General features: G+C 49.0%; 1 protein-coding gene across 1 annotated transcript in view; it reads left to right on the top strand.

Moving 5' to 3' along the window:
* LOC135810229 (uncharacterized) overlaps positions 1–19,562 on the top strand; it is a 65,149-nt gene that overhangs the window by 20,754 nt on the left and 24,833 nt on the right. The window contains exons 9-19 of the mRNA XM_065323706.1: positions 4,717–4,804; positions 5,786–5,886; positions 6,298–6,364; positions 6,874–6,982; positions 7,538–7,616; positions 8,368–8,543; positions 9,714–9,789; positions 11,655–11,777; positions 12,568–12,713; positions 14,042–14,270; positions 16,217–16,273. Coding sequence (XP_065179778.1) covers positions 4,717–4,804; positions 5,786–5,886; positions 6,298–6,364; positions 6,874–6,982; positions 7,538–7,616; positions 8,368–8,543; positions 9,714–9,789; positions 11,655–11,777; positions 12,568–12,713; positions 14,042–14,270; positions 16,217–16,273 — 1,251 coding nt within the window. The remainder of the gene's footprint in view (positions 1–4,716; positions 4,805–5,785; positions 5,887–6,297; positions 6,365–6,873; positions 6,983–7,537; positions 7,617–8,367; positions 8,544–9,713; positions 9,790–11,654; positions 11,778–12,567; positions 12,714–14,041; positions 14,271–16,216; positions 16,274–19,562) is intronic.

Here is a 19,562-nt window from a genome sequence, read left to right as displayed (position 1 = left end):
TGCTGTTGAATCTCTGGTGTCTCGTGTTGCTTCCTCGTTCCGTGTGTGCATCACACAGTCTGTTTCAGTTCCGCCCTGTCATGAAGTTATTCTTCCGGTTGCCCCGTCGGTATGTGCTGCTGGCTCTCCTGCTGCTGATACTTCGTATCTAATCGAGCCCCTTGATTCGTTCTCAGAGAAACACCCGACATTGGATGTCGGAACGTCTGTCACGTCCCCGGATAACTTGGTTATCAATGTGGTTAACCGTGGTACCACCCAGATTACCTTGCATGCAAATACTCATATTGCTGTATGTGAACCTGTCCCTGAGTGTGCTGCCACTTGTGCTGCTGTTGATGATTCGCCGTTCATGCCGCCGCCGCCTGTACCAGTAGAGAAGATTGATGCGTATATCGAAAAGAATTGTTGTCACCTGTCACCAACGGACCGTTCTACCTTGCGTGACCTTCTCCTGCAGTACCACGATGTATTTGCTCTTCATCCCGACGACCATGGGTACTGTGATCTTGCGCCACATAAGATAGCCACAGGTGATCATTCGCCTATTAAACAACAACCTTACCGTGTTCCATTCCGTCATCGTGAGCAGCTCCAGAATATTATCAATGACCTTCTGCAGAAAGGTGTCATTACTCCCTCTGCGAGCCCGTGGGCTTCGCCTGTTGTCCTCGTGCCTAAGAAAGATGGCTCTCTGCGTCTCTGTGTTGACTATCGCCGGCTCAACAAGATCACCACAGCTGATGCTTATCCTCTTCCTCGGGTCGACGATACCCTAGACGCGTTCTCTGGCTCTAAGGTATTCTCGACACTTGACCTTGCTAGTGGCTACTGGCAAATCGCAATCCACCCTCAAGACCAAGCTAAAACAGCCTTCGTGACGCCCCTTGGGTTGTACGAGTTCACGGTTCTTCCTATGGGTTGCTGCAATGGGCCTGCCACATTTCAGCGCTTGATGCAAACGATCCTAAATAATCTCCTTACCAGTCCTGATCCCGTCTGCCGTGTGTTTTTTGATGACATTGGCCTTGGGTCAGCCACTGTTAGTCTTGGCTTGGATGGCCTCCGGTCCGTTTTCACGTGTCTTCGTCGGTACAATCTCAAGCTTCGGCTTGAGAAATGCGCTTTCCTGCAGCCCCGCACTAAGTTCCTTGGTGTGGACATCAGTGCCGATGGCCTTCACACCTCAGCTTCGAAGGTTCACGATATTGTTCACTGGCGTACGCCGACATCCATTCGTGAAGTGCGTGGTTTTCTCGGCCTCGCTGGGTATTACCGGAAATTTGTTCCGCACTTCGCGCAAGCTGCCGCCCCACTGGCCGCACTCACTAAGAAAAATGCGAAGTTTTCCTGGGGTCCTGCTTGTCAGGCTGCTTTCTGTGTACTAAAAAAACGCCTCTCATCTGCGCCTGTGCTTGCTCAGCCTGACTACACGTCTGCCGCCGCTCCCTTCATCCTTGATGTTGATGCCAGTGATTTTGGTATGGGCGGTGTGCTCTCTCAGGTACAAGATGGCCATGAGTGTGTGATTTCCTACGGTAGTGCTATTCTCAACACCGCCCAACGTAACTACTCCACTACAGAGAAGGAACTCCTTGCATTTGTTCACTTCGCTGATGTGTTCCGCTACTACCTCGTTGGTCGAGCATTTGTTGTGCGCACTGATCATGCTGCTCTTAAATGGCTCCATTCGCTCAAGGAACCACGCGGTCGTCGTGCCCGTTGGTTAGAACAACTTGCTGAACTCGAGTTCACGGTTATTCATCGCCCTGGCCGTCAACATTGCAATGCCGATGCTCTGTCTCGCCGTCCTCCTGAGTCTGTTGCCGCCACTACCCGTCAGTCACCGCCGGACCAGTCGTCACCAGCCGCACCAGCAGCTCCTGCTCCTGCTTGTGATCCTGGACCCACTGTACCGAAACCTGCACCTGACTCCTGGCTGCCGCGCTTTACTGCTGCTGAGCTGCTTGCTGCGCAAAAAGAGGATCCTGATGTGTCCATTGTGTTAGGCTGGCATGATTCTAGTCATGATGTGTTTAATTCTCCCCCTGCACACACATTAACTGCCTCTAGCCGTGCTGTTCGCCGCTATGCTTCTGAAATTCATTTGCTTTCCCTACGTGATGGTGTTTTGTATCGCACAGACCCATCGGCTGATTCTGTTTTGCAATTAGCTGTTCCGTTCTCTTTCCAAGCTGATATCTTAGCTGCAGTGCACGCCGATGTTAGTGGTGGTCATCTCGGTGCTACAAAGACCATTGACAAGGCCAAATGCCGTTTCTTCTGGCCAGGTATGTCAGCTGATTTGCGCACATTTGTAGCTAATTGCCAAGAGTGCATGTCCCGTAAGAGCGCTACGACTGGCCGAGCACCATTGCAGTCCATGCGAGCTGGCTTCCCTAACGAGCTCGTAGCCATGGATCTCGTTGGACCACTGCCTACCAGTCGCCATGGCAACCGTTACCTACTGGTATGTAGTGACTACTTCTCACGTTGGCCTGAAGCGTACCCTCTACCCACTATGACTGCTGCTGCCGTTGCGGATGTGTTCTTTCGGAACTGGATCTGTCGGTTTGGTGCCCCAGAACAACTCCACACCGATCAGGGCACACAATTTGAGTCTGAACTCTTCAGTGAACTGTGTCGCCTCATGAATATCCGAAAGACTCGGACCACCGCGTATCATCCCCAGGGCGATGGGCTCGTGGAACGCCTCAACCGCACCATAGTTTCAACGTTGCGAGTGTATGTAGCGGATCTGCCCACCTTCTGGGATCAGTATGTTTCAACCGTCCTGCTTGCATACCGTACAGCCAAGCATTCTTCTACCCAATTCACCCCAGCTCAGCTTATGTTTGGTCGCCAACTCCGTCTGCCTATCGACCTTGTCTATGGGTCACCCCGACAGAGTTTGTGTCGCCCGCCGAATATATAACACAACTGTCCAAGTCCCTCCACCATAGCTTCGATACTGCCCGTCGTAATGATAATGCTGCGCACCACAGCCAGAAGGACCACTACGACCTCCGTCAACGTGGCACTGCATTCCAAGTCGGTGATAGTGTGTGGCTCCTTGAACCTGGAATGCGTCGCAAACTCCAGCCACCGTGGACCGGACCATACCGGATTGTCCATGTGTCGCCGCCAACGTCATACGACATTCAATTGATCAACGAACCCTCCAGCACCAGTAAGCGTGTACATTTCAACCGCCTCAAGCTACACGCCCGCTCAAACGCCAAGTCGTCAGTCTCTCAGTCCGGCCCAGATGTCCCGCTGTCTGAAGCGCCACTGGCTCCTACTTCTCCATGTCCGCCGCCTGTTCCGCTATTCTCCTGGCCTGATGCTGATGATGCCCCACCCCAACCTGTTCCTCCTCCGCCGCCGGTTTTGCTGCAGCCAGCACCACCAGCACCTGGTCCGCGTGCCCATCTGCACCGCAACGCCGGTCTTCCTGTTCGTTACAGGAACAACTATGTGTTCCCACAATGAGTTCCAAACTCGCACTTGCCTTGCCTTTCTGCTCCACTCTGTTTCCATTGTGTGCTTGTGTATGATTTTCTTTTTCTTGCTGATGTATTTTGCTGCTTGAGCCTCGTTTAGGTCTACGTTAATTCTGTATTATGTTCTTGTTTGTTTTCCGAGGACGGAAAATTATTTGAGGGGGGAGCAGTGTAGTAGACGGACTTCCCCCTACACAAATCACTATGTATTACTATGTAGCGTAGTAGACGGACTTCCCCCTACACAAATCACTATGTATTACTATGTATTGCACTATGCATTGCTGACACCATCAGATCCCTTGCTTTCATTCGCTAGCTAGCGCTCGGAGCTGTAACTGGCAATCTCGTACCATATATATAGATCCGTGTGTCAGTTGCCCAGCTCAGTTGTTGCAGAGTCTTTGCGTCCGTTGTTTCTGTCGTCTTCCCTTCACTTATTGAGTCTTTCAATATACTATAAGTAATTCTGTGTCACCTACGTTTGTCGTTCCGTGTGTGCAATATTGTTCCCTGAGAATACTACCTGTGTTTTGCCGGAGAGACTGAACCAGTTTTGCCTTGTCACTCGGTCGCGTATTACAGGTCTGTTGCCAACGGGCTCGGCTGCTTGAAGGTGTATTGTTGTACCTACCACCTTTGTTGGCTTCAGGGTTCATATACTTTCTATTTGAAGTAGACATACCTGTTAACCATGGACTGCTTCTGGCTAGATTAACTCTTGTTTAATCAATGGTGCTAGTGAAGCTTATATCAGATCCACTCTGATTTAGCCACCCACACTAGTAGCAAGTATTACCTTCACTGGGGGCAGGGGTAACTGCAGTTGGATCCCGGGACGGATACCCTGATGCCGTCAATCCTTTTTCTGCACCTTGTCCTCACCCACTTACTGAGGTGTGGTGAGCCCATAAGTGGGATCATTTCAAGTCCACCCTAGTTTGGGGATTTCAGAAGGTGTCGGCCGTTGGGCGGTTCAATGGCCAATTGAGTCATCTTTCCAAGATTCCTTTTGAGTCTCTCTCCCCTCTCCCGGGGAGACCCACGTGACCAGTTTTGGCAGTGAGCAACAAGTACAGTACAGTACAGTGTGTGTGTGTGTGCGTGTGTGCGTGCGTGTGTGCGTGCGTGTGTGTATCTGTATGGTGGGTCTGTATCCTGTATGTTATTGTGTGTCTGTCTGCTCCTCTCCATGTGTCTGTCTTGTCTCAAGATTGGTATCCGCGAAGGCTACTGGGGCTGGGGAAATTCAATGTTTGACTTCAACAATGACCGATGGGTCGATTTCATCATGACCAATGGTAGGTGATATATGCTACCAGGACAGTGCTGCCATGGTGATGTGCCCATGGTGATGTACCCATGGTGATGTGCCCATGGTGATGTGGCCATGCTGTTGCAAAAGAAGGATTCACGTGCGGGATTCGAACCCAGCACCCCTGTCTTTCCGGGACAGTGCTTTACCGATAAGGCTACCGGCAAGAGTACATAAAAACCAGAGTGTGCAGCTCGGATGGGTTGCTGTCACGGCGGAATTCCGTGATTACATCATTTTAGTGATGTAGTGCGTACAAGCAGGATTCAAGCAGGTCTCTTTCTGCACAACTGCAGCTCAGTTGTACGCACTACGCCATTTCCCGCCTCAGATCTGCGCCAAATATGATGTAATCACGGAATTCCGCTGTGACAGACACCCATAGCAGAAAAGGCCCCAAGCTACACACTCTGGTTTTCATGTACTCTAGCTACTGGGGATCACACACACACACACACACACACACACACACACACACACACGTGCACACACGTGGCTCCCTCTTGCTACCATGGTTATGTTGCCATGGTGATCTTGCCATGGTGATGGTTTCTGTTTTGTTTTGTTTTCGGGTTTTTTCAATTCGTTGCCTCAACAGTACTTTAGCAAGAAGGACCCATGAGTGTGTGTGTGTGTGTGTGTGTGTGTGTGTGAGTGCGTGGGTGATCCCCGGTAGCCTAATCGGTAGGGCACTGTCGCGGAAAGACAGGGGTGCTGGGTTCGAATCCCGCTCGTGGATCCTTCTTTTGCAACAGTACAATGTGCAACTTCAAAGAGTGTTGAACATGTTGTCTGTCTTGCTGTCCTCTTATTGGGAGATGATTATCAGCTGCCTAGTGTAGCAGCACTATGTTACCATGGTTACTTCACACCCTGGGGTGATCATCGGAGGTTGGTTTCATGCAGGGTCCTGGCTTGCCTGTGTATTTGTATTTGTGTGGCATGCTGATGGTGTGCTCTATTGCAGGCTTTGATACTGCATCCACCACAGTCGATGATCTATACAAGCAAACACCGTCGCGGCTCTGGGAGAATCGTGGACCAAAGTTCAATCTGAGTGCAGTCGAGGTGAGGGCGAAATTTACGGTTGTTGTGCTCTTCAACCATCACGCTTAGCAGCGATGAAGTGTTGTGGAAGCTGGGTATACAGATCCATCACCATCACGCTTAGCAGCAAAGAAGTGTTGTGGAAGCTGGGTATAGTACAGAACCATCACCATCTTCTGATGCAGTACATGTATCATGGGTTTCACACTAAGCCTTGTCAGTTCGACGAATAAAATCTTAGAAGGGAATACCAACGTATTGAGTTGTGGAAGTTGACCCCAGCTTCCTTTGCGGAGTAATTTGTGTCACCAGATTTCGTTTCCCCGCACTTCTGCTGAGAGCGCGTTTGCCTCTTTTAGTACGGACTTCCCCCCGGGAAGGAACTGGCAGCGGCATGGGGTCCATCTAGTTTGCTCATCTGTTTCTGCACAGCGAGCTGTTCACTATGGCATCAATCACACTGCAGAGGGAAGAGGTCTCCTAACAGTGGACATCGATGGTAGGTGATACATTGATAATACGATAATGGAAAGTGTGAAAAGAATGTTGTTTTTTGGTGTCAATGCTAAGTGAGAAAACATTGCTGCCTGGTGGTCATCGGTCATGTCATCGGTCATGTCATCGGTCATGTCATCGGTCATGTCACTCATGTGCAAATCATCATTATACCAGTGTGTATTAAAGAGAACTGAGGCTTTGGGTTATCGTGTGATGGTGGGGAAGTGGTGGTGATTGGGGAAGTGGTGGGGTGGTGGGGTGGTGGGGTGGGGGGGGGGGGGTGGTGGGGTGGGGGGGGGGGGGGGAGGAGTGCTGGCTGCACTGATCGTAGACCAGACTGGGGAAAGTCAATTTTTGCAAAGTGGAATTACTTGTTTGCGTGTTGAAGCTATCATCATGCATTGTAAATATCAACCTAGGTCTTCCACATCCAGCAACTATGTATTGATTATGCTATGGCCTTTCTGGCTAATCTCCCCCCCCCCCCTCCCCCGCGTCCTCTCGGTACAGATGACGGTGATGAAGACGTTATTATCATCAACGCCATAGGAACCCCGACAGTGTTGAAAAATCAGGGTGGAAACCGTAACAAGTGGATCAAGATCAAGGTCCGACACGCGTAAGCTGAACTTGATCTCTTTTCTCAAACTGCCAGACTGCGCATTTCGACCTTCCTTGCATGTAAGGTCTCCTCGACAGAGCTCGGCAGAGTAACTGACAGAACAATTTGCAATGTCATTTTGTCAACAAGAAAGCACTTTAACTTGTGAAACGGTCAGCTCAACACATCAAACTATCAGAGTACTCCAACTGCCTGCAAGCCATACAGCCCACTTTGGCGTAGTGTGATTTCTTTTATTCTTGTCCTTCGAAGTACATACTAGTCATATATGGTTGTCTGATGATTGGTTCAGCCATGAAACTCTGAGTCACAACGGAATTTGCCCAAGGTTTTCATTGTGCGCCCTTGTGTACTAGTCATGTAATAATATATGCCGGGTCTCATTTTGGAAAGTGGCCACAATCCATTGAAAATTATAGCGTATGATTTGAAGAATGCAACAGCAATTTCAATCAGCCATCGAATATCTTTCGTGTCAGTCATCCTCAGAAAGTGAAAATCGGTGAACAGAAATCAGTACTCCTGTGTTTGTTGCCCCACTCACATGTACAGGTGCCCCAATGATGCGGCACTGTCGTGTGACAGTCTGGGTTCAAGGGTTTATGTAACGTCAACTGACGGCTACACACAGGTAAGATGATAACAGATGAATTGATTTTCTTTGTCAAATGCTCCAAGCGAGTGTGAACTCCGGCGATGAATCATTTCATCTCCAGCAAAGTGAGCTGCAACCTTCAAAGCGGCAGAAGACCTCCATCATCAGCTACTTTAACACTTCTTCAATACAGTACATGCATTCACGCAATCCACACCAGTCCAAATGAACACTAGGAAATTTTAGAACCGAACGTTTTCGTTCCCTTCTCTTGATGGGCTCTTACAAGGAAAAAAGCAAAAAATGACTAAGACAGCAATTATATGAGCAAAGAATTGAGGGAGAAAACGTTCGGTTCTAAAAAAATTCCCAGTGTTCATTTGGACGGTGTGGATTGCTCAGAGGCATGTACTGCACTGAAGAATTGAAAACGCTTCCAATTTGTTTTAGAAATTACATCTAATCTGGTCATCAGAAATAGAACCGGATCAGGTTGCAGAGGACCAACAGTATCTTGGCTGGCACAGCTACCATGACTCACCCAAAACTGGTTGAAGCCCAAAAGAACACCCTTTGGTTTGACCCCATCAGTAGTAGCAGTAGTAGTAGAATTTATTATTTTACTAGGGAACTCCCAACAGGCGTTGCCTTTTTACCGAGTCGATGTTGTGCAATCATATTCCTGATCCAGTACCGAGTTCTGCTCTTTCTGTGTAGAATAGCCCTGCGGTGCGCAGGCTATGGCTAACAGTCACATCTGTGTGTGTCACGTGTTGGCAATGTGCAGATGCAAGAAATCGGCTCTGGATCACAGTTCATGGCGCAGAATGAGCTGACGGCACACTTTGGCCTTGGCAATCTCACTGATAACGTTGCTGTGAGGGTCACGTGGCCATGGCTGGGCAAGTCAGTGAATATCTCTGATGTACCGCCGAACAGCAGACTACGTGTTCTTGCGCCACCGTAAGCATTGTGGTTATTTTCAGCATTTTTAAACAATGTGTTTGACAATTCCAGTCATTCTTCAGCTATTCATTGAATATCAATTTTCATGTGCGGGTGAAGATTAGCTCTGTCTAAGTGTGACCGATCACTACTACCCCCACTCACTCCCGGCGCACTGTTTGACACTCAACTACTGATAACATACAAGTCTGCCACCGTGAGATTCGCGGGACATAGTGTGTCTGGAAAAGCCATGGTTCATCAACACATGGCACATGGTACATGGCACATTTGTGGGTTGGCCGGCAATACTTGCATATACCATGTGACCAAATGGCAAGCGACTGGTGTTTTCATGTGGTGACAACGCCATCACGTTTGACCAAGTGACCATATGTGATGTGTATGTTTCACATGACCAAGTGATCACATGACCAAGTGACCATATGTGATCTGTATGTTTGCATGGTATGCACCACACAACTAAGTGATCACATGACCAAGTGATATTTAGTTGTTTGCATATATCACATGACCATAATTGAGTCACTGCAACGCATGGCAGAGCACGGCATCGCCAAAAGGCCTGAGGCCATGGTCAACTGATAATATACTAGTGGGCCACCCGCGAGATTCGCGGGATATACCGTATTATCTCTAATATAAGCACGGTCCTTTATTTTTTCAATGTACCTCCGCCCCGTGCTATTAATGGAGACGTTCCTTTATTGGAGACTGTTCCATTTTTGTTTCAACCTCATTTCAGAGGTTGGTGCACCGCGCGCCATCGCGCGACTGACCACGATAACATGTACATGTACATGCAATGTGCGTACATATACTACCGTACCGTGTCCTTTATTGGAGACCCGGGTGGTTTTCAGAGCACTTCACAGTGAGCACTTCACAGTGTGCTTATAATGGAGACTGAGCACTTTATTTTTTGAATGCCGCCCCAAGGTGTTCTATTATTGGAGACGTGCTATTATTGGAGACTGTGCTTATATTAGAGATAATACGGTAGTTTGTCTGGCAAAGGCATGGTTCATCAACACATGGCACATGGCACATGGTAGCAAAGCAAAGGACCACGAGCGCATGCAGTCTCGTTACCAACTATTTCCTATGCTACTGCATTTGCACACTATCCTCTCCGTGTCTCCTCCTGCTCAATACCTCTGTCAACAGAAAAACAAGTGCAACATCTCGGACGTATGGGTCTCTGCAGCAGTGTCCCAAGGTCCTGCTCTCCAGTGTGTCCAAGGTAAGAATGTTCGGTGTCACAGCGTGTTGTGTATTCTCTATCACCGCCATAGGCATGGCCATGGCTTTAGGAGCATGTGGCAGGGCAGGGACAGGGACAGGGGCAGGGGTGGGGGCAGGGTCTCTCTCTCTCTCGCTCTCCCTCCCCACCCACTCTTGGTGCGTCTAGGTGGCTATGATGTCGAGACCCTAGGTCGGCGGAGCTCCCTAAACCTCACCACCACTGCCACGATTCAGGTTGTGCGTGCTTCCCCTAGCTGCATCTCATGTTTGGCATTAAGTGGTCTTTGTAAAAAAAAAAAAAAAAAAAAAAAAGGGGCAGGGGCAGGGGTAGGGGCAGGGGTAGGGGCAGGGCAGGGCAGGGGCAGGGGCGTTGGAAGGTGTTTTAGGGTAGTACGGTGCGCCACCTGAAGTATAATAATTTACTTGTGGGACTGGGGTGGCTCCTCTGGACATTTTCGAAATTTAGAGTCTAAATCAGTGCCTTTTACTAATCCACAGGTTACCAGGGACAAAGAGTGGTACGGTCAATACTGTATTGGACCAAGACCATTCGACTCAGCGCCCGAAACTCTACAGGATATGAAAGTTTCATTTTTTCGTGGAGTTCCCCTTTAAAATCCACAGGGTACCAGGACAAAGTGTGGTACGGTCAATACCGTAGTGACCGTAGCGTGTCCGACACCCCTGCCTGGTCTTGATCCTTCATGCTCCTGGATATGTTGTACTTGTAGCTGTTGATCTGGTGTGTATACCTGCCATCGTGGTCGTTGGTTTTCCTCGTGGTAGTTGAAGTTTTCAAGTGCTCCAGTCTTTGTTTCCACTCGCAGCCACACAACACCACAACTCATCTTGTTTATTTTTTCAAAGTAGATCTACTAGCCCTTAGTATTAGAGAAAGAAACGACAGTGCCGTGCGCCGTCTATCATGAATCGGTCCAGCCTACGAAAGGTCCACATCGCCTGATCGGGCCTGCAAACCTGCAAACTGATGTACCTGAAGTTTTTGGGAGCTGCTGATCGACTTGCGAAAGGTGGAAATAGCTAAAATGAGGCTGAGCGTAATCCGCTGCACACCAGCAAGTATTTTCGTACAAGGCGGAGCAGAGTCACCGTTGACAGCTCCACAAATCATTGCGTTTCGGACGACCAACAAAGATTGTGGAAGTAAAATTTAATTGAAAAACATTTGGTCACTCAGCTCGGCTGCTCCGACATGTCGAGTCAACACCTACCTGTACGGCAACCATACTCTTCAAAGGTTTCAACGAGTCCCTGAGTTTTTCCGTGGGCGCAGTGATGAGATCGAGAGGCTACGGAGTCGGTGATGAGCGCTGTCGATCACAACATCGTGTCCCAAATGGTGGCGAATGACACATGATGGTGTATGACTTGATGAACGATCATGTGGTTATGAATGGTTACAGAAATGTTGAAACCGGGAGAGAGAGAGAGAGAGAGAGAGAGAGAGAGAGAGAGAGAGAGAGAGAGAGAGAGAGAGAGAGAGAGAGAGAGAGAGAGAGAGAGCGAGAGCGACTGGATGAATGAGACTCCTGCACAGATGAGTACAGTCTTTGATGTGGTTGCATGGAATCGTGAGTGTGATTGCTCTGGTAGACCACTACCCCATGTACTGAACAGTTGCGTTGTGAGTGAAAAATGTATGGTTACTCGGCTCAGTTCATCTGCTTTGCATGTCGCTACAAATTATATCACCTATTGATCGTGCCTCTGGTTTGTGCTCTTCAGGTGCAGGTCTGCTGAAGATATAATAGTTTAAGTTGCAGTATTTGTGTGTGTGTGTGTGTGTGTGTACACGTGTATGTGCATGTGTTCTGTGTGGTTATTTATGTGATTTATGTATAGCTTGATAACGGAGTGAATTTGACTGTCAATCCTGATAACCGCACCATATCCGTGCAAATCCCGCCGGAGATGACGGATATTTCAGCCGGCAAATTCACCATCTCATTCAACTATACAATCCAGGTAACTTGGCTGCTTCGCAAAACATGGTACAGTCTCCACGTACTAGGGGCATCTCTACCCGCAACTGTAACCTTGGTGTGCTACACCCATAGTGCAGCAGCTGCTTGAAGCGTTAGCTAGGCTTTACCTGTACCAGATTCCAGGTTCTAACCGACCCGCGGTCAGTGCCATTACCATTATAATGCAGCCATGGATATTGAATTAAACCCGACTTTGGTCAAATTGAGGCTCAAATCCCACTTAAAATTTGGAAATCTGGGTTTGGGATCTGCTTTGGCGCATGGCGTACCTGTTGTGATTCTGTAAAACTCGGCTCAATTTCTAATTCCCCATCCTTGGACTTTTCTAGACTGGTGACAAAAAGATTTGCACTGGTCACACAATGCGAAATGCACCGTTGTTTTCACAAAACCTACGACTATGCATAGCAGACACCATAAAGTTAGATTGCCAGTTTTGGGATGAATGGACTGTAGTGCCCAAACTAAACTTAGCATGACACGTTGTGTTGGACTCTTATGTGTAGTTTGGAAAAGTAGAGTGAATGTGACCAGGACAGGATTTGATAATGTGTGTGTTTCGTGTCTGTTTGTCTGTCTGTCTGTCTGTCTGTCTGTCTTTCTGTCTGTGTGTATGTGTCTGTGTGTCTGTGTGTCTGTCTGTGTGTCTATGTGTCTGTCTGTTTGTCTTTCTGTCTGGGTGTCTGGCTGGCTGGCTGGCTGGCTGGCTGGCTGGCTGGCTGTGTCTGTATGTGTTTTTCCGTGTGTGCGCATGCGTGTGTGTAATGTAGTTGGTATCGTCATCAGCCAGCTTAAAGACCAGTACGACCACTGTAGAGATAGCAAGCACCCAACTACCGATTTCCCATCACCTGTTAGTCAACTGCAAAACAGCCCAGTACACACCGACCATAGCTCTGCCGGGACTAACACACAGGTCAGTACTAGAGTTGGGTACGGCTGACGGTGCTGCTCAAGCTGATGGTAATACTGATGCTGATGGTAATACAGATGCTGATGGTAATACTGATGCTGATGGTAATACTGATGCTGATGGTAATACTGATGCTGATGGTAATACTGATGCTGATGGTAATACTGATGCTGATGGTAATACTGATGCTGATGGTAATACTGATGCTGATGGTAATACTGATGCTGATGGTAATACTGATGCTGATGGTAATACTGATGCTGATGGTAATACTGATGCTGATGGTAATACTGATGCTGATGGTAATACTGATGCTGATGGTAATACTGATGCTGATGGTAATACTGATGCTGATGGTAATACTGATGCTGACGGTGCTGCTGATGCTGATGGTAATACTGATGCTGATGGTAATACTGATGCTGACGGTGCTGCTGATGCTGATGGTAATACTGATGCTGATGGTAATACTGATGCTGATGGTGCTGCTGATGCTGATGGTAATACTGATGCTGATGGTAATACTGATGCTGATGGTAATACTGATGCTGATGGTAATCCTGATGCTGATGGTAATACTGATGCTGATGGTAATCCTGATGCTGATGGTAATACTGATGCTGATGGTAATACTGATGCTGATGGTGCTGCTGATGCTGATGGTAATACTGATGCTGATGGTGCTGCTGATGCTGATGGTAATACTGATGCTGATGGTGCTGCTGATGCTGATGGTAATACTGATGCTGATGGTAATACTGATGCTGATGGTAATACTGATGCTGATGTTGCTGCTGATGCTGATGGTAATACTGATGCTGATGGTAATACTGATGCTGATGGTAATACTGATGCTGATGGTAATACTGATGCTGATGGTGCTGCTGATGCTGATGGTAATACTGATGCTGATGGTGCTGCTGATGCTGATGGTAATACTGATGCTGATGGTGCTGCTGATGCTGATGGTAATACTGATGCTGATGGTGCTGCTGATGCTGATGGTAATACTGATGCTGATGGTAATACTGATGCTGATGGTGCTGCTGATGATAATGACCATCACTTTACAGCACTACTTCGAAGTATACTGAAGTAAAAATCCTGGGAACCATGCAATGTGACATCTACATATTTAAACTGGGATGGTGAGCCAATGTAATCATGGATGCAAAAGAATTAGTCATGACTTGGCATCCTTCTTTTTTTATCCATGATTAGATGTATATATACCTTGTGATATGGACTGTGTGTAAGTGGTACATATCCGTTACTCTTGCAACATTCTGCAGCGTAGAGTGTAATCTCTGATTCAATCCTCGCCTGCACAGGGAAATAGCTGGCTTTGGTAACAATCAGAAGAACCCAATCTGGGGTGCGTCCGGTGCCAACCTACGCCGAGAGGTCCCCCAGGGATACTCGGACAGTGTGGCAACCCCTAGTGGACAGTGCACGCAGACGATGAGGATCAACGGCCAGTGCACGTACCCGCTGGAGAACACACGGGATGGTTCCGTACGGCCATCACCACGCAATGTCAGCAATGTCGTCTTCCAGCAGGTGTGTAGTGACTAGTAACGTTATCCCACTACCTTACCGTGTTCTGCCCGGATTCGAGAGTGGATTCAAGAGTGGATTCGAGAGTGGATTCAGAGATCTCTGCAGGAGGAGGGGGGGGGCAGTTTAGATCTCTACAGGAGGGGGAGGGGCAGTTTAGATCTCTACAGGAGGGGGGGGGGCAGTTTAGATCTCTACAGGGGGGGGGGGCAGTTTAGCTAAAACTGAATAGCTGATACATGTACATGTGCATGCATATAGTTTTTAGAAGTACATTTGCAAAATTTAGGGGGTTCCGCGGAACCCGCAGAACCCCCTGGATCCCCCTATGATTGCCCGGCTAAGGGGGGAAGGTACGTAACCGTTTGGGACGCATATAGAATATATTTTACTGACCGTGAAATTAACAAGAAAAATTGGATGTCCTCCACAGGGTCGTCGGAACCGGTGCAGCAGGTGCGGCCAAAGCCGCACCAATAATTCAATATCTTGTGAATTTTGAAGCAATGAAATATGCGCTGTTTAAGCCCAGTTTTCCCAAACCTTTCCCCGGGCAGGGCATCCAGACCCCCATCTTTTCATAGTCGCACCGATGTTGAATACATTCCGACACCTTTGCTGCTTAGTCTAGTTTGCACACTGTTGACCTGATGATGGAAAAAAGCTGAACAATCTGAAACGGTGTGCAGTGTGTGGCAGAGTGATGTGAACAAGCTGAACAATCTGAAACGGTGTGCAGTGTGTGGCAAAGTGATGGGAACAAGCTGAACAATCTGAAAGGCCTTTCTACAGAATAGAAGGTGTACGATAGTATCTCAAAGTCCCTTATCATCAGGTAGGGAACAGAATGTGGGGAACATTGGCCTGCGCAAGTTTGAAGAATGCATCAGGACTGGTGTCTAGGGTCCAGACTCCAGACGCTTATCACCTAGACAGCTGTTTCACATCAATACTACACAAATAATTGCTTCAGCCATGGAGCTTCCAAATCCAGCCAACCGCCCCCTAGCATCTATGCTTCACATGATAGTGCTGATCCCACTGCACACATGCCAAGTACTGTGACTTCCCACACAAATACATGTACAACCCCAAGGCAGAGGTGATCAGCCGTTCTATAGTCAGTCCAGGCTTACCAGTTAGCCTCAAGTGCCGCAGGTCAAGCATCCTGTACCTGCCCTGGCCTGACAGTAACCATACACACAGCAACACATACTCCAGCCTACCTACACACAGCAACACATACTTCAGCCTACCTACACACAGCAACACATACTCCAGCCTACCTACACACAGCAACACATACTCCAGCCTACCTACACACAGCAACACATACTCCAGCCTACCTACACACAGCAACACATACTCCAGCCTACCTACACACAGCAACACATACTCCAGCCTACCTACACACAGCAACACATACTTCAGCCTACCTACACACAGCAACACATACTCCAGCCTACCTACACACAGCAACACATACTCCAGCCTACCTACACACAGCAACGCATACTTCAGCCTACCTACACACAGCAACAACTTCTCCAGCCTACCTACACACAGCAACACATACTCCAGCCTACCTACACACAGCAACACATACTCCAGCCTACCTACACACAGCAACGCATACTTCAGCCTACCTACACACAGCAACACATACTCCAGCCTACCTACACACAGCAACACATACTCCAGCCTACCTACACACAGCAACACATACTCCAGCTTACTCGGAGTTGTGTGCAGAGTTTACACTGGAACGGTTCTGCGCAGTACAATTAGTCCTCTGCAGCCCACACACCTCTCAATACCACGATGGACAGGGCTTCCTTACAAAACAGCAGAACGAGAGGTTTTCTTAGGAGTCGAGTTTCGCGTGATGTGGTCGTCAGGCAAAATAATTCTATTCTTAAAACGTTTTTTGTTTGGTTGTCATGTGACAGGTCAGGAACGTGTACAGCTCCAGAGGACTGAGTGATATGCACTCTCATTTCGGGCAGGTAAGACATATAGCACGTTCATGTACATGTGTATTGCACAGGATTGCATCGGAGTAAGGTATTCATTGTCAGGCACGTAGCCCGCTTGGGGCATGGGGGGCACGTGCACCCCCCCCCCCTTAAAATATCGACCTAGGTTCAGCATGCACATAATAAACATGAATGACATGCACCGACCATCCTACACATACATGTACATGTATGCGGCCGTGCACACCCTAAAAGTGGGAGCAGCTACACCCATGATTGTACTAGTGTAGCAACTGCTTGGACTAGTCCAGGGTACTAGTGTAGCAACTGCTTGGACTAGTCCAGGGTACTAGTGTAGCAACTGCTTGGACTAGTCCAGGGTACTAGTGTAGCAACTGCTTGGACTAGTCCAGGGTACTAGTGTAGCAACTGCTTGGACTAGTCCAGGGTACTAGTGTAGCAACTGCTTGGACTAGTCCAGGGTACTAGTGTAGCAACTGCTTGGACTTGTTGTAGTTTATGGTAACGTGGCAGCCACTGGCTGGAACTGTATTGTTACTTGTGCATGCTCTGCTTGGTATACCTTCTGCGTGATGCCATTTTCCGTGTATTGATTGTAGGTTAGTGAGTGCGCGTCTGCGCGGTGGTGCATGCTTTTCCATTCACTGATTGACCTGTCAGCGGTCAATCTTCTAGTTGCGGTTTCGGCGTGGTCTGCGCTGCCCTTATTCCGAGTTTGTAGCTTTTGTGTGCATCCTGACTTATGTATGGAGTGTGCTTGCGTGCACGCTTGCTACGCGTTACTTTTGGCAAGCTGGCCATGGTTCTTTTTCTGGCTTAGCTTCCGTTTGATCTTGGCGTGGAGTTAGTTCCAACTCGTGGTGATAACAGACGTTTCTCATTTTCCATCTAGAAGAATAACTAATTTCCTTGGAAGCTCTGTGGTGTTGTGAGTGAACTGGCCGTAAGCCGGCGTGGAGTGCATGTTCTCCAACAGCTTTTGGTGCCGAAACCCGGGACAACGTGTTGCAGAGTAGGACTTTTGTGGAGTCGGAAGGAAATAGAAAGTCTTAGTGTTTGTTCATGAGAATAAAATGTCTGTGAAGTTGGATGGATTTATGCGTCCGTACCGAGGGCGAGGTGACGACCTAGATGTATTCTGGTCAAAGTTTATGATCCTGGCGAAATCCCACAAGTGGGATACGGGCAAAGAGCAGATGGCAAACTTGCCGTTGCTCTTGGATAAGGCTGCGTATACTGTATTCAACGCCATGCCCGACGCGGACAAGGAGAAACCTGACGAGGTGAAGAAGGTGTTGACTGAAGCCTTTGCTCCTTCTGCTGCGGAGTGTTACCGCTTGTTCAAAGCGCGTTCCATGGGATCCACAGAGTCAGTAGACGAGTATGCGGCGGAGCTAAAGAGGCTGTTGAAGAGCTCTGGTCACAACATAGCGGACGACAAAGATCCGATGCTGTTAGAACAGTTTGTTGGGGGCTTGCCCAGAGACTTCGCCAGAGAGGTGAGAATCCAGTGCTCTAGCGGTAGCATGACTCTTACCGATATGATCAAACGTGTCAGGGCTATGTCCGTCGATGATACTATAAGTGTCAGTGGAGGGAAGTCCGTGGCTGCAGCTGTCAAGTGCTATTCATGTAAGGAGCCTGGTCATGTAAGAAGGAATTGCCCTAAGGCCAAGGGCAACAGCCACACCACTGGCAAGTCACGAGGGCCACAGTGTTACTCTTGCAAAGAGTATGGCCACATCAGGCGAAATTGTCCAAAGGCCAAGACTGAGTCTGCTTCAGTGGCTGTGAGTGCTGGGCATTGTCAGGCTGGAGTGTCTACTGATGCTGACGGAATCCCAATATCAACTGGTGGGCAGAGCTCTAAGCTGCTGAAAGTTGATGTGTGTGTTAAGGGCCATGATGACTCTTGGATATCAGTCGCAGCGGTTGTGGATACTGGATGCACGCGATCTCTGATGAAAGAGAGTGTAGTAACTGCCGTGGGCCTGGCTGATCAGGTGGAATCGACAACTGACTGGGTGGTCGGCATCGACGGCACGTCCCTGGAGTCAGTTGGATCTGTTGCTGCGACTGTCCAGCAACATGATGATATAGTTCAGCTTCCGGAACTGTGCGTGGACTTCCTGGTAGTTTCAAAGCATGAGGGAGTGGATGCTGACCTGATTCTTGGCAATGACGTTGCCAGCGCGGCTGGTGGTCTTGAGATACGCTACCAGAATGGCTCGGCGAGTGCTATTCGGTTCGGAAAAGGGCCCGATGTAGCGGCTGCCGCAGCTGGCCATGCTGAACGAGCGCCGAAGCAGAAGCTCTCGAGGCACATCTCTGTTGAGCGAGATTCGGATGGTGTCACCCTCAGTTCAGCCGATTTCAAGGTGCGCTGGGACAATAGTGCAAAGTCGTGGACCGTCGCCTGGGTCTGGGGAGGTGGTGTAGAGCCGACTGATAGCATTGGCTCCGGAGTGACACAGTACTCACGGAAGAAGCTCTCTGCAGAGCAGGAGCAACAGTACCAGAAGGAGGTGCAGTCGTGGATCGACCATGGTTGGATGGTGCCCCATGATCCAGATCGACACGGCAAGTCAGGTGCGATCCTCCCTCTAATGGCTGTGTGTCAAGGACACAAGGCGTCTACGCCTGTACGTCCCTGCTTAGACTACCGTCGTTTGAATGAGGCGATTCTTTCCCATCCTGGAGGCGACGCGCCTGCATGCGACCAGAAGATCAGGGAGTGGAGACGCCGTGGCGGTGACCAGGTAGTCGTCGATATCAAGAAGGCGTTTTTACAAGTTCACGTCGACCCCAGCCTCGTTCGGTATCAGACCGTGGTATTCAATGGAGTCACGTATGTCATGGAACGAATGGCATTTGGTCTCAGCATAGCTCCGAAAGTCATGGACGCCATCGTGAAGTTTGCGCTGTGCGACTTTCCTGATGCAGACAACTATGTCGACGATGTCGTTGCTCCGTCCGAACAACTTCCGGAGGTGACTGCGGCGCTGAGTCGGTACGGATTACCGACGAAGCCACCAGAGGTACTTGCCGGCGCAAGGGTGCTTGGCATGCAACTATCGGTTGCTACGTCGAGTGAAGACGTGATGTGGCGTCGCCGTGATGGCATGGATCTGACGTTGCCAGAGCAGCCGACGAAGCGAGAAGTGTTCTCCTGGTGCGGTCGATTGACGAGTCATTACCCTGTTGCATCGTGGCTGCGACCGTGCTGTAGCTACATCAAGCGAGTGAGCTGTGAAGATGCTGCGGTTTGGGATAAGCCTGTCTCAGCTGCGCTCGAGAA

This window comes from Sycon ciliatum, chromosome 2 (assembly GCF_964019385.1).
Source record: "Sycon ciliatum chromosome 2, ocSycCili1.1, whole genome shotgun sequence".
Classification (NCBI taxonomy): domain Eukaryota; kingdom Metazoa; phylum Porifera; class Calcarea; order Leucosolenida; family Sycettidae; genus Sycon; species Sycon ciliatum.
The sequence above is the reverse complement of the archived record's forward strand: the minus strand, read 5'-3'. Positions and strand labels throughout refer to the sequence as shown.